Here is an 18,246-nt window from a genome sequence, read left to right on the forward strand (position 1 = left end):
AATAAAAATATGAACAAATTTATGAATTAAATATGAACAAATTTATGAATGAGAATGAATTTGAATAAAAAATAATCTGTTTTAATTTCATTTTTAATGAATGTTAATATTAGAAGTGTAGCCAAGTGTCTAGCTCAGCACTAGCACATCACACTAGTAACACAAAACCCTGAGTTTGATCCCCAAAATCAGCCTAAAAACTATAAATGTATAATAACATGTTTCAGGGCAGTGAAAAATGCCTCACTGTTGGAACACAAACTTTCTTGAGAGAAATTTAAAAATCCTGTAATCTTTTTAAAGTTTCCCAACTTTAACCAAATAACTCTATATTGAAATTTTTTTCAAAAGTAAACAGAAATATAGAAAGTTTTTTTTTTTCTTTTCTTCTCATCCCCAACTTTGGTACCAGGGATTGAACCCACAGAAGCTAAATCCCTTAGCTACATCCCAAGGTCTTTTTCATTTTTTTTTTTTTTTTTTTTTGAGACAGGGTCACATTAATTTGCTTAGGACATTGCTGCTATGTTGATGAGGATTATTTTGAACTTTTGATCCTCCTATCTTTGTCTCCCAAGCTGCTGAAATTATAGGCACATGCCATAGTATCTGAGTAGGAAATGATTTTTTTATAAATGATATTTCTTGAAATATTAATTGTAATAAAAAGTTAAAAATATAAACAAATAACAATCCCAAATTATGCTTGTTAAATAAATAGATTACTAGCAGATGGGGTTCCATAGAGTCATTAAAATTGTGATGGGGAAAAATATGAACTTAACTTTTAGAAGTAATCACATTTAATAATATGCTATCATATTTGTAAGAATTTTATAATTTATTCATGTTTTTTCCTTTGCAAAGTGCTAACAGATGAGGCAGCAGTTAAAAAATTTTGTCCTTCTTATTTTACTGGATTAAAGGAAAAGATTCCACTCCGTCTTTCAATCTAGGATATAATACCTCAAATTGTGGACTTGTTGTTTCAATTCTATATTTTCTTGCTTAAACTCTGATACCCTCTTTTTTAGCTCATGAATCTCATTTTCCAGTTGTGCATTTTTTTTAACATGTAGTGAACACTGTGTGCAGTGACTTTTTTTGCTTTTTATTATTCTTTGGAGTGATAGAACTGCTTTCTGGGTTTTCGACAGGCTAACAGAATCTGTCAGAAAAAAGAAGATAGAAATAAAGTATGTGACTATTTTAAATATATGAATGCTGTATATTTCACATGCATTATTTATACACTAAAGCAATGAGTGCATAAAACACGTGACACAATATGCTGAACTCTGAAGATATAGCAGATGAGATTAGACCCCTATTGTTCTTTAGCTTAAAGTCTAATGGAGAAGACAGACACAAAAAAAAGATCATTATAATTTTAGACAGATGATATTAGAAAAGAGGTTTGTGATCTAATACATAAATCTGATCTATAGAAAAGATTCCCTGAGGAAAATGAAAATACACTGAGAAATGAACAGAAAGCAGGTAGAATGTGAAGAACATTATTCTTTCTAACATAAAAATTCAAGTTTTCCAACTCCCCTGTGGTCTATACTTGTCTTGTACAGAAACTAAGAGGGACACTCCCACTATAACCTGCTGCTGGACTTTGGTCTTGAGAGAGACAACTCTTTATCTTTCTTGCTTTTTCTTTATTCCCTGTTTACTAGGTTCATTTCTCCCACTATTAGAATATATCAGCACTCATGTTATAAATCAATATTCTATCCAAAGAACTGTGTAGAATATGTTGTTCTTACCATGGACATGTCCATCTTCTTTCTCTTTTGCTTTATGATGTTTCTCTCCAGATGAGTGAGAAACACACATCTGCGGATGATCCTCAGAAAATACCTGCAAAGTAAAGGACCTCAATGAGCTGCATGAAGACTTCCCTATCATTCTTTTAGACAACACCCAAATTTTGGTCTTGAAAGCAGTTAACTAACATGTAGATAACTACAGACTGAGCAGTCATACTTTCCATAGGGTGTCTTAGCATTGTGTTCCAGATGAAGCTGAACACTTATTTTCCAATGGCTCCTAATTTGGTAAAAGCAGGGTGGATGTCATAGAAAAGGCATTCTTTGACAACATGCTAACAAAGGTGTATACACCCCAAAGGACGGGAGGAATGATATTCATTGTAACTCATCCGACTTTGCATTCACCATCAAATGTGTGAGAAGGCTTTCAAGTCTTATTTTAAAGAATTTTGAGGAGTATGTTTCATATTAAATAGGATTACACTTTTTAAACAATGAACTAACAAAGTTTTTGTTTGAAAATATGAGACTTAGGTGTTCAGTTGGGGATTTGACACTGAGATATGGCCCCTGCCCAGGATACACCCCAAAGGGAAAGCTGTAAACCCAAGAACCTACATATGCCAGCCAAATAAAATAAATCCAGATGTGTGCTAAATCTCACACCAGGAATGTTGGCAATGTGAGAAAAAAGATGAGACAACATCTCTAAATTCCATCATTCCCCCATTAATGCACACAAATACATTTCTTTAATATACTAAGACATTTTGATAAAATTATTCAACATATTGACTGAATTTTCTGCAAGGATGAGAAACAAAATGAAAAGGTCACTTTAATTGGCAACTGGAGTCCTCTGAGTGAACTGAAAAATTGTTTAATACATGTAAGAAGACAGAAATTGCATCAACATACTTTATACAAAACCAGAGATATAAAAAATTGTGCTATATATGTGTAATAAGAATTATAATGCATTCTGCTGTCATTTATTTTTTAAAAAATCAATAAAAAATAAACAAAAAATAACAAATAAACATTAACCAGGATGTAATATATATATATATATATATATATATATATATATATATATATATATATATATATTCAACTTGTAGCAAATAACTACTAATTTTCACTAGAATTTTGAGCCTTTGACAACATCACACTTTCACATGAATGCAATCAGTGACCATTACCATTCATAACCCAGGTGGTTATTCGTCAGTCTCAAATTTAGTCTCAACTTTTTATTTTTCAAAATGTTTATGCAAGTGGAAGCACAGGCAACATTTAGAATTGTTTTGCCTCCATTACATAGTAAATTTAGCTATAAGTTGACAGGACTACTAATGCTATTTTCAGATTCTAACCAGTTCAGAGTGGTTGTAGATGTAATTAATAATATATAATGCCTGGATTCCAAAAGACTATTTAAAAGGTATTTTCATTTGGCCTCCTTTACTTTCCTCAAGAAAGGAAAACAAGAAGAAACAGGAAGAAATGCTTTATATGTTGACATACCTGAGACTGGGTACATTGAGCATCATCAAAACTTTTGTGCTCTTCTTCTGAAGTCATATCAAAATGGGTCTCTGCTGATAAATGAATACATTTACTCACATTCCTCAGAACTGCATTAGAAAGCATGAACATCAATCCAAATAGAAAAGGTAATTGTAACACCAAAATAACTTAATATTCCCAAATATGATTTCCAATTAAGTTTAAGATTTGGTGAATAATTACTGGTTTCAACTTTCCACAGTTTTTCTTTTTTTTTCTTTTTCTTTCTTTGTATATACACCTTGGGAGTGGACCCACAAACTTATGCATTCTTGTCAAATACTCTACCATTTAGTTCTATCCCATGGCCACTTGAATTGGCAACTGGAGTCCTCTGAGTGGACTGAATACAGCCATCCTTCAAGGCTTGGACTTCCAAGTAGTTGTGAATAAAGATGTACCCATTTGCACCCAACAAACATTGAGTTCTCGGGGAGTATTTTTTCTTGATCCAAATCCTCAACACACATCTTATAGAGACATGACAGGATACAAGGTTCAGTGCAAACCATATTGCCAAGATTTGTCTACTCAAGATCAATGAAATTTTCTCAGAAACAAACTTGAAAATACACATGGAAAGAAGGGCTGATTCTGGGAAAATGTTAGTATAGAGTAAGCTGCATTCTAAGCTGCACTATTGCATGGAGACCAAAGAGTTGGTGAAAAGCTTCTCAGCAAAGTGAGTGAAAGAGGGATTTTATTCAAATCCCTAAAATTTCTGAACACTGAAAAGGTCCAGAGATTCAGTAATCTGTGTACCATAAACAAAAAAAGCCTACAACCTGCATGCAAATATCAGTGCAGATCTGCCTCAGACAAAGGGGGAGAGAGAAGAGGAAGTTGCATTCTAAGTTGTACCATGATGTGCCCTGCTAAGGAGAAACCTGAGATCAAAAATATTGCTTAAACTGATCTGACCAAAAGGTGCACTATGCACTGGTGCTTAAAAAGCATGCTCTTCTCTCAATTGGTGATAGGAGTGCTGAAGCCATAGCCATCCTTGGAAAGAGTTCAACAGTAATTTCTTTGATTCAGTTCCTCTAAACCACACACACACACACACACACACACACACACACACACACATGAGGATCCTGGAAGTGCCTATCAAGGGACCTAAGTTGTGCCTGATGGAAGGTAGAAAAACTGGTGCAGGCTAGACTATACCCATGTGACTCCAGTGAGAAGGGCAAAGGGGAACCTATGTGTCTGGAAGCTAATGTGACCAGCTGAAGTGTCAGAGAAAATGACCTAAGAAGGCAGAGAAAATGTGCCCCCAGGGATGGTGTTTTTTCTGGCTATTCACCCCTCAAAAAGACAGGTGAGAGGTGAGTAGCCAGAGAGCAGGAGATGGTGAGAGCATGAAATGCTGTAGGCCCACACAGAGAAAAGTATGAAATAGGTCAGGATTTGTCTCAGAATAAAGGGATAGATGAGGCCTAATGCCAGAGGACAGTTGAGGCAGAGGAGAGGTATAAAGATACAGAATGAGGCTTGGCTCATGTCAGGAAATATTTCTAAGAAATTTCAGAAGGTTGACCTTTCACATTCTAAAAAGATGCTTATGGTGACATTTGCATGGTAGCTAGTTCACGCCAAAGACTGGAAATAGGGAGAATGTAACAGTATGATATGTAGGGGAAACAATTCAGAATTGAGGGGATATTCCCAGAAACACAGAGGAGAGATCATTTTCTGTGACTACTGATGACATTGTGAGGAAAATCCTCCCACCTCTTTGGGAAAACCACCTTACATGTGAGAACACTAGTAGCATTTGAAGTGTCTTAACATTGTGTTCCCTGGAGTGTTGTAATGTGAAACTTACCCAATTTGACTGTCTTTTCTTTCACCTTGCCTAATCCTTTCCGTGGAAGGGCCTCTTTTATTGTGATGGGATCGGTGCGCTTAGAAAGAAGATAGTACATAAAGAGTGTATTTTTCATTGACTACAAAGTTAATAATTTAGAATAAATATAGAAATTTAATTACCTTTCTGAAATCAGATGAATCCCTAGAGGCTGAAAAACAAAAGGGGTATATAATCAAGCAAAGTTGAAGAGGACAAAACAACTCATACATTACAGATGCCTCGACATACATCTGAGGTCCATGGTTCAGCTGTGCTAAAAATTATGCTATTTCCTGGGTTTCTGTGCTGGCTGGTTTGGCTGACAATGATCATGTAACTAAAATCTGCCAAAGGAATTTTGTGAATAGGTTTTGTGAAACATGCTGTTCATTTCACAAACCTGAGATTATTTGTCCAATGACCATAAATAAAACAGACAAGGAAATATATACCAATGCAAAGATACAGATTGATGGAGAATCCAACAATCCTCTAGTGGAGAAGCAAAGAAGGTCCCTAATAGATTCAATGGCAAAGGTGAAGTCAAAACAAAAACAAGCCATAGAACCTATCTTACTGAAATACTATTGAAAAGATTTCATCTTTATAATTTTAAGTATATATATATATATATATATATATATATATATATATATATATATATATATTACTGCATTTGTCCTTTCATTTTTGTTTAGTAAGGCCAAAGCTGTGTTCAGATCCCAGGGAAATGTTAGGCTCATTTCTCAACAAAGATATCTGAAGGAGTCAGTTGAAATACATATTTTGACACTGAAAGCTATGATACCTATTGTTTGTTTCTTATATTCAGGTGGGATGCTGGTTCCTCTTGTGCATCCTCTATTCCTGTATTCTCTGGTTTAAACAGATTAGATTTTCATGATCCCCTTGTGTGAGAACAGATAGTTTCCACATCTAAGAAATAAGGTTTAATTGGTTTAAACTTTTGAGACATGAAAATTTAAAAGGAAAGTTGAAATGGAAGAGCACAGCTTTATCTGATAACAATAATATATTATTACACACACAAACACACGCATATATGACAAAGATTTTGGGTATTCAAAGAGTAAACTGTATAAAGAGTTCTGTTTACAAATGAGTTTGGTTTGGTGTGACTTGCCAGTATTTTAAGTGTATTCATAAAAGGCCAGGCCTATCAAAAAATTATAATTAGATTTTGAAGGATGAGGATGTACCTCTGTAATGAAGTGAATTTCTAGAATGCCCATGATCAAAATTTTATTTTCAGGCAAATAGGAAAGAAATACAGAAAGTAATTATGTAAGGAAAAAAAAGACAGAGAGGGAGGGAAGAGAGTAGAAAGGAAAGAAGGAAGAAAGGAAGGAAGGAAGGAAGAGAGGAAAGAAGAGAAAGAACAGAGCTGTCATTAAAAACCATGAATGATTCTGAAATGTAATTTTGCTCCTCAGAATGACTCAATTTAAACCACAGCAAGCAGTATGTCTGATAGGTATGGAGAAAAGATGGTCATGGCTGGAATCTTTCCCCAACTTACAAGCCCCTCATGATTCAAATGATGGACAAGTTACAATCTCTCACATATTGTGAAAGATAGATATACTGATAGCCCCTGAATTGCATGCTCTCAGTTTCCCCATCATTCCCTCCAAGATTACCCAGCTAACTTATTTTGTTTCTTCCACATTTCTCCTTCCCAGGAACTTTTCAAAAGCAACATCTTGATCTCTGGTCTTGATTATTTATATTTTCCATTTTGTCTATGAATTATCCCCACTCTTTCTTTTTCTTTTCTTTCCTTTTTTTAGTTGTAGATGGACACAATGTCTTTATTTTTATTTATTTGTTTGTTTGTTTGTTTGTTTATTTATTTATTTATATGTGTTGCTGAGGATAGAACCCAGTGCCTCACGCATGCAAGGCAAGCACTCTACCACTGAGCTACAACTCCAGTCCACCAGTCTTTCTTAATTCCCAATTTAAGGATTAGACCTAAGAAATATAAATTCTGTACTTTCAGTTCTTATCACTTGCCAAGAGACAAGATCAGAATAAAAACTAGATGTATGCAATAACTTGATTACATTTGATGTTCCAGTGGCTCTGCATTTAGTTTTGCTAAAAGGAAATCCTTTCCTGACCTCTTTACATGGTGGCTGGTAGATAGTGATCATTGGAATCACCTTACATGGAAGAAAACATAGATGTGCAGGCCAGGTAAGTCAGAGTATGCATTTTGAATAGGGATCCCCACAGATGATCTACTAGAGTCTGAGAGTCTGGGTCTGCACTTAGTCTGCTTCTCATTTCCCTGCCTTCAAATGCCTTACAATAATAGAGCAAGTTTTTCACCCAATGATGTTAACAAACCTGAACGATGAGAAGAAGTCCTTTCTCCTTCACTTACTCACTGTATTCTCTCTGCTTTTCTCAGTGTCTATTCTCCCTTCTCCTTTCCAAATTGTCCAAAGAATATTTTAAAAACCTATGAATTTAGGTATCAGTCCATAACAATTTGCACATTTTTTCACTTCCCATACTTCTGTGTCTGCCATCTGTGCTCCATCACAGGTAGTGGCAAGAATGTCTATGATATAGGTATTTTTATTTTTTATTTGTTTTAATTACAATATTGTTTTATATAAATTAATGACTAGACACATGGATTTATGAACATTTCACTTAAAAAGAAAATAAACTTCCTTTCTTCATGATCAGTTCTTCACTTGTCAATTCCTTTCTAATGACAACTCAGAAATGAGTGGTGAGAAAAAATATTCACACCTTGAGTCATTTGCACAACTGGAAACTCCCATTTTCCTTCCACATTTTGAACAGGTGGTCTTTTTATTCTGGTACATGACTGAAATTTATCAGCCTTCATGGCTTCTTTTTCCTTCATTTACTCGCTGCACACACTCTCTCTGCCTTTCCCAATGTGTATTCACCCTTATCCTCTCTACTTCACAATTTCCAACTCTAGTATGATCTATGCATGTTTTGTATAGAAACTAAGAGGGACACTCCCACTATAACCTGCTGCTGGACTTTGGTCTTAAGAGAGACAACTCATTATCTTTCTCACTTTTTCATTATTAGCTGTTTACTAGGTTCATTTTTCCAAGTATTAGAATAAATCAGCATTCATGTTAGAAATCAATATTCTGTCCAAAGAACTGTGTAGAGTATGTAGTTCTTACCATGGACATGTCCATCTGCTTTCTCTTTTGCTATATAATGTTTCTCTCCAGATGAGTGAGAAATGCACATCTGTGGATCACCCTCAGAAAATACCTGCAAAATAAAGAACCCCAATGAGCTTCATGAAAACTTCACTATCACTCTTTTAGACATCACCGAAATTTTGGTCTTGAAAGCAGCTAAATGTAGATAAGTACAGTCATATTTTCCACAGGGCAACCTAGAATTTGTGCTTCAGATGAAACTGAACTCTTGTCTCACAATGGCTCCTGATTTGGTAAAAGCAGGATGGATATCATAGAAAAGGTATTCCCTGAAAATTTAATAACATAAATGCATGTATTCTAAGAGTGTAAACAACCATATATCACAACCCCACAAGATGAGAATGCATTAAATACTTAATTAAACATTCTTGAGAAATATAATTAATATTATGTTGCATTACATGTTTTAAATAACAGACTTATGAGACTCAGTGTGATAAGAGATTTGGAATTATGTGATGTTGAGCAGGAATAAGACTTTATTGGACTTGCCTCATTTTGGTCATCACAGTTTCTCACAGGATCTAAAGAGCTTATAGTAAGTGTTTCACTGAGAGAAATTCCAGTTTAACAAAATGACAAAGTAGGGTGAAGAAATGTTTCTATCATACTGTTAGAAAGCAACACACAGGATCTGGGTAGAGTAAACAACATGTTCCTCTGAGAGAGAACTAAAAAGTACACCAATGAAGAAAAATGACAGCACAAAAATGTACAGCACTTCCTGACTATTTTCAGAGCTTGAGTCATATTGGCTCCTGTGTGCATTCTGGATAAAAAAAAAAAAAGAGCAGCTATGGAAAAAAGAAAACCTGGAGAGGCACCGTAGAGTGCCTCAGACCAAATGAAACCTAAAATTTTAGCTTTTAGAATAGTAAATGAATTCAAGGATTTCACCAGCCATCCATGGGCTGGGTGTGTGAGCTATGCACATTTGAGTGTATGAGAAAAACTGGTCTGAAATTGCTGTCTGATTAGGATCTGCATGTATGTGTGCCTTTTCACTAACTCTGCCTGTGATACCCACAGAGCACCTGAGATGGATGTGATTTTCCATGTTTATATGTAACTAAAACTGAGCCACTGGGAAGGACAATCTTACCATAAATGTACTCAATGACCATCACCACTATATATGTTCATTAATTAAAATGGTTATTAGCAAAACCACTAATTTCAACTTTTTCATCATTTTCAGGGGTTAAAAAAATGTAAACCCAAGTAATATTCAGAAAAAAATTCTGCCCGAATCACAAAGATAATATTTATCTACATGTTATCCTGAATTTTAATGCTATTTTCAGATTCATAACCAGTTAAATTCTATTAGGTTTCAATATTAAATTATCTTTGGATTTCAAACCACTGTTATGAAAGGTAATCAAATCTGCCCATATTGACTTTCTTAAAACAAGGAATAAAGTAAGAAATCAGAAGTTTTAAAAAAATATATCTGAGTGAACACACCTGTGGCTGCTTATTTTTGGTGTCATCAAGACCTTCCTCCTCTTCTTCAGATGATGAGAACCAAAGTGGTTCAGCTGAAAAATGTATGTAGATTTACGTAAACAACTTAGAACATTTAGAGAGAATGATAGTCTGCCAAAAATAAAAAGTAATAATAAGCTTGAATTTTAGGTGCTATTACCTCTTTAACTATTTATTGGTGGGGTATACTTGTGTGTACTCAGTGATTTAACCCTAGAACATTGCAACATTGGCAAGAGCTCTACCAGAGTTGTATATTTGTTTATTTTTGGAAACTGGGTCTCTTTAAAGTGTTTGTTTTGGCCTGAGACTTGCCATGCTCTTGTCTCAGTCTCCCAATAGCTGTGTTTAGAGGTGATCCACTGTACCCAGCAGAGAATTTTTTTTCAAGGAATGTTTTTAGTGGTATAAAACTTCAACAGTCTACCTGAGGAGACACTATGTATCACCAGGTTTAAGAAACAAGAATATCTCAAAGGTATATCCACTCAAGGTAAATGAAAATTTGCCAGAATTAAATTTTAAAAACACTATAGAAATGTGGGGATACACACAATTTGGTATTCTCTTCCCCATAACAGTAACTTTTAAAAACAACTATTCATCAGTAGTCATTTCCACAGTGACTTAGACTCTCTCTACTGTTATCAATGAACATCTTGCATATGCAATGTTTTTCTACATTACTCTAAAAAATGTGTTCTTCTGTCTTAGTCTGTTCAGTCCTGCATGATTATCAATCTCCTTGTCATAAACTGCTTTTTACCCCCTTGAGGTATCTCAGCATTTCAGCCACTGTTCAACTGGATATCTACCAGTTGACTTGTAAATTACTCCTTCCCCTGTCTAGCCCTTTGGCTCCTGAAATTGAGAAGACCTCTTTTATATCACCTTAGCATCAACAGTTTTTTTGAACCAAGAATTATTATGTTCCCTATGAGAATAGAGTAAAAAGGTGCCAGGAATAGTGGCTTTCCTAGAGCTAGGATTCAGCAGAGACTAAAGGAATGAGGTTACCAGTAAGAGGCAGAAAATGGGGAAAGCTTAAAACGCTGTAGCTAGACACAGAGTGAAGCATTAAATGGGTCAGTATTTGTCTGAAAATATAGGGACTGGTGAGGAGCCATCAAGATGACAGTAAAATTAAGGGAAAGGAAAAAGTGTTAGGCTGAACACATGAAAGATTTCTGGGTAATTTTAAAAGCTGGCCTTTTATCTTCTAGAGAGGTTCATAGTCACATTTGCATTTTAGCTAGATGGCTCCAAATGCTGAAGACAGGATGAGTGTGGAGAGCATATGCATGAGCAGAAATGAATAAGAAGGTGGCAGGAGTGCCAAATAGAGGGAAGCAGGCCAGAATGGAAAAAATGTTCCATAAAAAATAGAGGATATATCATTTTCTGGGACCAGTGTAGAATGAAGTTCCATTAAGTAATAAAGGACAAAGCTGGGTCTCTGGAATAAGAGGCTCTGTACTGTTACACAAGGTTTCAATTAACATGTAGAATAAAACACACCAACTGTTTAAGTTCTTTGTGTTTACCATGTATTATATGAATTTATCATTTTTGTATGTTAAGGGACTCATTTTAGGGCGTGGGGGTCAGTTTCCTGAATCTTGCATTTACCCAACCTTCCAATGAATAAGAGAAAAAGCTTTGTGGCAGAGCCACTGCTTAGCATGCCAAAGTATCTGTGTCCAGTCCCCACCACTGAAAAGTAAACTAAAAACAAAAGCAAACAAAGAAAGAAAGAAAACCATGAAGAGGGAATATATAAAGTGGTTTGTGTAAGTATTTTTGAATTTACAACTCTGGGTCAATAAAAATCATAAAAGAGTAATTTCCTAAAAATACTCTATTAGTTTTATAGAAAATGAATAATATAAAGAATATATAATAATACTTTGTATGGTTAATACACAGATAATCACAACTGATGAAGGAATAGAATCCACAACTGCATAAAGTACAACTCGGATTCAATGTAATTATTCAATAAAGTGGGTATTATATTAGAATTAAGATTAAATTTTAATTGGGTCTTGTTTCACACACTATACTTAATCTCTGGGTTCAGACACATATTTTTATGTTCATCTCCCAAGATTTGGAAATTATTGGCAGCTATGCAATAAGTTTTTATAAAATTTTGGAGGAAAATAGAGCCTCATAATTCACCTATCAGGTATAAGAATTCTGGGAAATTTAATTTTAAAAATGTCTAAGATTTTTTTAGAAATTATTTTGTTGTGACTTTAAAGGTATTATTTTAAACTTCTATGCCAATAAAGACACTGGAATGTGTATGTATGTGTGTATGTAAGTATATTATATATATTTTTACCTGATTTGCATATCCTTTCTTCTGTTGTCCCCACTATATTCTTTTGAAGAAAATACCTCCTGTCTAAGATAGGCTGTATGGGTTTGGAAAGTAGATATTAAATACGTGTTGTACATTTTATACTATACACAGTTAATAATTCAAGATAAACATAGAAGTTTATAATTACCTTCACAACAGGATGTGTGAAATTCTGAAGTACTGAAAAGCAAAAGGGGTACACAATCCACAAAACATGAATATGACAAAATCACCCACACCTTCCTGCTGAATTGACATGGAGTCAAGTTCCATGGGTTAGCTTTGATAAATAATATTTTAACATTTGGACTTCTGTGTTTGCTGGTTTTTGTTGAGTACAGCAGCATGATTCAAATATATTGAAGAAAAACATCCAATATTAGTTTAATTAAGCATAGAGTTCAGTTTTCAAAAGTGAGATTACCTTTCCAATTACCACAAATATAATAGGGAATGCACACATACCAAGTAAAGGTGCGGATTGATTGAGGGAATGGGGATATCTAATCAGAGGAGCAAAGGAGAAATTTTGGGGCATCAATATATAAAATAAAGAAAATAATTTAACAGCAGGTGTGTTTAATGTAGCCTATCACAATCATTTCATTAACTTTATTACAGGTATGTATCCTGTTCCTCCATTTGTCCTACAATATAGTAAGTCCAAAGTTGTGAAAACCATCAAGTGGAAAGTATAATTCATTTGCATTGAGGAAAGTTCTGAGAAATGATCAGCTTTGGTACACATTTATTAAAATAATCATTTTTCCATACCCATGGAGGACAGTGGTGTATCTTCTTTTAATATATCCTCTGGTCTGACACACTCAAAGTTTCTTGATTCATTCATTTGAGAAGACATAGGAACTGTATCTAATAAATAATTTTTAATAAGCATAAAATATTAATATATGGTAATCCAAAGGGAGAAAGTGAACTGAAATGCAAAAGAATTATCAGACATGAATAACCTTTTATATTTCAAATTCATTAGCATATATACAAAAAATAACAGCTTTGGTATTCAACAAATTAACCTAAAGAGTCTGCTGTTTACAAAATGAGTCTTGTTTTATATAACTTCTTAGACTTTCAAAGATTTTCATAAAATACCTGTCATATCAGAATACTAGCTATTTAGAGAAAAGGACTTGACAGAGTAATTGAGTGCATTCCTAGCATGCCCAAAGCCATGGTTTCATTAAAGAAAAAAACTAATTGTCTTTTAAAATGCCCCATGTTTCTTAAATGCTATGTTTCTGATCTCAAATACTGATATCAATACATCCCTATACTTGGTAGTTATGGAGCAAAGGAATTAAAGTGGCTGGTTGCCCCAATTCTAACAGTTTTCCCTGCTTAAAACCATCTCTGGACCAGAAATTCACACTTTTGTTTGAAGGCAAATATAATGAAACCAGCTGAAATGCATTACACCTCCGTCTCCTTATTATTACCTTCAAAATTACCTAGCTAATTTTATTCCCTCCTCACTACCCCCTCCCTTTGATTTTCAAAAGCTATCTGTAGACCTGTAGTCTTGATTCTTTTTTTGTTGCTGTTGTTGTTTAGATTATTCCCACTACTTTTTCTTCCCAATGCAGTAACTGTATCTTAAAAATACAATTTCTAGGAGCTGGGTTTTGGCTCAGTCTTAGGGCGCTTGTCTAACACATGTGAAGTACTGGGTTTAATCTTCAGCACTATATAAAATAAATAATATAAAGGTATTGTGTCAATTTACAACTTAAAAAATGTTTTAAAAATACAATTTGGGGGCTTGGGTTATGGCTCAGCAGTAGAGTGCTTGCCTTGCATGTGCAAGGCCCTGGGTTCGATCCTCAGCACCACATAAAAATAAATAAATTAATAAATAAAGTTATTGTGTACAACTACAAAAGATATTTTTAAAAATACAATTTCTATGTTTCATCCATTTGTTCTTCCCCTTTGCCAACAGACATAATCAAAAACAAAGCAAGATTTATGCTATGATTTAATATAATTATACCATTAACTAAGAAACAATGGCTCTTAATTTAGATTTTCTAAAGGGCAATTCATTCAACTACTCTTGCAAATCAGAATGTAGTCTGTGGATCAAGGAGCATTGGAAGCATCTTTGAATGTATTCAGGATGTAGAACCAAAGACCTGCTGAGTCAGAACATACATTTTGTACATGGTCCCCAACATATGATTCAATAAAATTTGAGAGTTCTTATGCATGCTTAATCTTCTACCAATTCCTCTAACTTAACATGCCTATTTGATGTTTCTTTTTGCTTTGTTATTTGTTATTGGTACTGGGGATTGAACCCATGGGTGTCTAACTACTGAGCAACATCCACATCCCTTTTTATATTTTATTTAGAGAAAGGGTTTTGCTGAATATCTGAGGGCCTCATTCAGTTACTGAGCTGGCTTTAAAATAAAAATTATTTCTCCGTCTTCAGCCTCCAGAGCCACTGGGAATAGAGGCATGCACCATGTGCCTGGCCATTTATTTCACCTATTTAAAATTCTCCCTATTTTGTACTCTAATTTGTACATGTATTATAAGTCATAATCTTTCCAAGGAATGTTTTATCAGGCCATCATCAATGTGCATCTGCTTATTTTTTTCTTTTTCTTTCTTTTTTTTTTTTTTGTTGTTGTTGTCTATAGTCTTTTCTCATTCTTCATTTCTGAATTCTTCTCTCCCCTTTCTTATGTCTCAACGTTCCTCTAATTTCAGCAGGTCTGTACCTAATAACTCAGCTCCTCTAGGATCACTCCAACTTACCCTGTGGTTTCAACTTGATAAGATACACTATTTCAACTCCCATTCTATTTATTATTTTCATTTCTTCCACTATTAAATCATACTAGTGCTCATGTTTTAAACATGCATTATATCCAATGATTTTATAATGAGTGGTTCTTACCTTCTGTATGTCCATTTATACCATCTTTTTCTCTTTGATGTGCATCACCAAATGAATGACCAACACTATTCTGAGGAAGAATCTGAGAGATAGTCGTCTGGTAAAATTAAACAACCAATGAATTATATGAAGATTGCCTAATCAGTATTCTAAGGAGACACCTAATTTTCCAGATTTTAAATAAATTAGATTTAAAAACTAGAGAAGTACACATTAAAAATTGAAATATTTTATATCACAGTGTTATATATACTCTGCAAATCAGCCAAATATTATATTCATTTGTCTACTAACTCTATAAAACCAAGATAGAAGGACAATAGAGAACTTCATCTTATCAAGATGAAGGCTAGGGTTTTGGATCATATATATATATATATATATATATATATATATATATATATATATATATATATATATAAGATAATGGGGTTCATTATAACTTACACAGAAATGCATATAACATATTTAGACAAATCTTACTGCCCAGTACATTTTCTATCCCTTCCGATATCCCTCCACTAATCCACCAAAAGCAGTTGTATGAGGACAGTTTATACTAAGGGCTACCTCCATTTGAAAATCTAAGATATTTCAATTTAAAAACCTCATAATGCATCCCAAGGTCTAAGAAAAACCTCAGTAATGAATTCTAAAACCAATACAAGAAAATAATTAATTAAAGTCAGAGCCAAAATTATAAAATAGATATTTTTAAAAAAATAGTAATAATGAAACAAATAGTTTGTTTTTAAAATGGTAAATAAAACTGATAAACCCTTGGCCAAGGGAACTAAAAGAAAAAAGAAGATACAGATGAATAAAGCTAGAAACAAAAAGTGAAATATTAAAACAGATACCACTGAAATCCAGAAGATCTCTAGAGACTATTAGAAAACTTATATTTCAATGAATGGGAAAAATTTAGACTATTTTAAAGAATAAAATTGAAAGATAAATAAATCTAAGGGATATTAATGAAATATGTCATAAAATGTTGAATCAAATAGCTAGAGGAAAACCATAGCTCAATAACAAGCAATTAGGTTGAAGCAATAATAAAAAGCCTTATGGACCAGAGGTTCAGAGGTGAATACATGGCTAAATTTTATCAGATATTTAAAGAAGAACTGATATTAATCCCCCATTACATTTAAGAGCAAAGGAAAGATGCTTCCAAAGCAATTCTGCAAAGTATTACCCTGACTGGAAAAGTGAATATTGGACAGAACAAGAAAAAAACAGATATCAATATCCTTGAGGAACATAGTATAAAAATTCTCATAAAATCTTTGCAAACCACATTCAACAACACATTACAAAATAACATACATATCAGGCATAGTTGTGTAGGTATATACTCTCAGAAAAGCATCAGGTTGTTTGAGGAACACTGTAATTTCAAAGCCAGCCTGGGAAATTTAGTGAGACCTGTTATCAAAGTGAACAATAAAAGGTGCTGGGAATGTGGTTCCTTCGTACCATGCTCCTGGTTTGAGACTCTAACCACATACAAAAAAAAATCCATAAAAGCTGATTTTGATCCAGGATGATTCAATACATGCAAATCAATAAAACTAATACATCACATATAGAATCAAGAGCAAAATTACATGATCTTTTAAGAAGCTGCAGGAAAAGACTTTGACAAATTCAATGGCCCTTATGACAAAGCCCTAAGAGATTAGAAATAGGAGAATTTTATTAAAAGATAATAAAGACCAAGTATACCAAATCCAAAGCCAATAGTAAAATCAAGAATATTTTCTCTAAAATCAGGAAATACACAAGGATGTTCATTGCCACCAATCTCACTAATCACAGTACTTAAAATTTTAGAAAAAGAGAAAGAAATAAAAGGGATTCAAATAGGAAAGTTAAAATGTTAAATTATTTCTATATGCAAATGATTTAGTCCTATTCTTAGAAGAACATAAATAATATATTATGAAAATTCTACTTTGATGAATGAATTCATCAGGGTAACAGGATACAAAATAAACATATAAAAATAAACTGTTTGTCTATATACCATAGCAAACCTAGAGAGAATAAAGCAAGAGTAATGGCTCATTCAAATAACTTTAAAAATAGCTAGGAATAACCCTAAACAAGAAAGTGAATGGCTTCTTCAAGAAAAATTACACATTGAAGAAAAAAAATAAGAAAACAATAGGAAGTAAAAAGATCTGCTATGTTCACAGAGAAGCAGAATGAATATTGTAAAAATGTGCATAGTACCATAAATGAATTATAGATTCCATGTATTCCCATTCAAATTCAAATGGTATTGTTTGCAGAAATGGGGGGAAAATAACTACTTCTAAATTTGTATGGAAGAAAAACAAACAAACAAAAATATACTTAGACAAAGTGATACTGATCATAAGAGAAACAATGGATAAACCACAATGCCCAATTTCAAAATATAAAACAGAGCCATAGTAATAAAAACCATGGTCCTGGTGTAAAGAAAGACCCATAGACCAATGGATAGAAAAGAAGTCAGAGAGCAAACCCACACAAGGTACCGTCATGTGATACTAGGCAAAGACACCAAAAACATATTTTGGAGATAAGACAAACAACATTTTAGAAATAGTGTTGGAAAAACTAGATATCCGTATGTAAAAGAAGAAACCTAGATGCCTATTTTCTAACACTGTACAAGAGTTTATTCAGAAAGGACTAAAGACATATGTACCAGACTAGAAGGTTTACAAATACTAGAAGAAAATATATGGAAAACACTTCAGTATGTAGGCAATAACTTTCTGAATAGAGCCCCCTACAGCTCAGAAAATAAGAGCAACAATGGATAAGAGAAGGTGCATCAAACTGAAAAATTCCTGCGTAGTAAGTGAAACACAAAACAGTAAGAAGTGGTAGCCTCCAGAAATGGAGAAAAGCTTTGCCAGCTATTCTTCTGACAGAGGATTAATATCCTAAAAATATTAATGCAAATATCTTAACACCACAAAAACAAAAACCTTTTAAATAATGAGCAA

The 18,246-nt window shown here is 33.7% G+C and overlaps 1 protein-coding gene across 1 annotated transcript in view; it reads right to left on the reverse strand.

The window, feature by feature from the left end:
* Positions 1-18,246, reverse strand: part of LOC143399526 (uncharacterized) — a 48,549-nt gene that overhangs the window by 1,029 nt on the left and 29,274 nt on the right. The window contains exons 5-14 of the mRNA XM_076856235.2: positions 15,239-15,335; positions 13,087-13,185; positions 12,461-12,492; positions 12,292-12,364; positions 9,924-9,997; positions 8,409-8,502; positions 5,346-5,374; positions 5,182-5,260; positions 3,309-3,379; positions 1,776-1,869 (exon numbers count right to left, since the gene is read on the reverse strand). Coding sequence (XP_076712350.2) covers positions 1,776-1,869; positions 3,309-3,379; positions 5,182-5,260; positions 5,346-5,374; positions 8,409-8,502; positions 9,924-9,997; positions 12,292-12,364; positions 12,461-12,492; positions 13,087-13,185; positions 15,239-15,335 — 742 coding nt within the window. The remainder of the gene's footprint in view (positions 1-1,775; positions 1,870-3,308; positions 3,380-5,181; positions 5,261-5,345; positions 5,375-8,408; positions 8,503-9,923; positions 9,998-12,291; positions 12,365-12,460; positions 12,493-13,086; positions 13,186-15,238; positions 15,336-18,246) is intronic.

Source organism: Callospermophilus lateralis, chromosome 5 (genome assembly GCF_048772815.1).
Source record: "Callospermophilus lateralis isolate mCalLat2 chromosome 5, mCalLat2.hap1, whole genome shotgun sequence".
NCBI lineage: Eukaryota > Metazoa > Chordata > Mammalia > Rodentia > Sciuridae > Callospermophilus > Callospermophilus lateralis.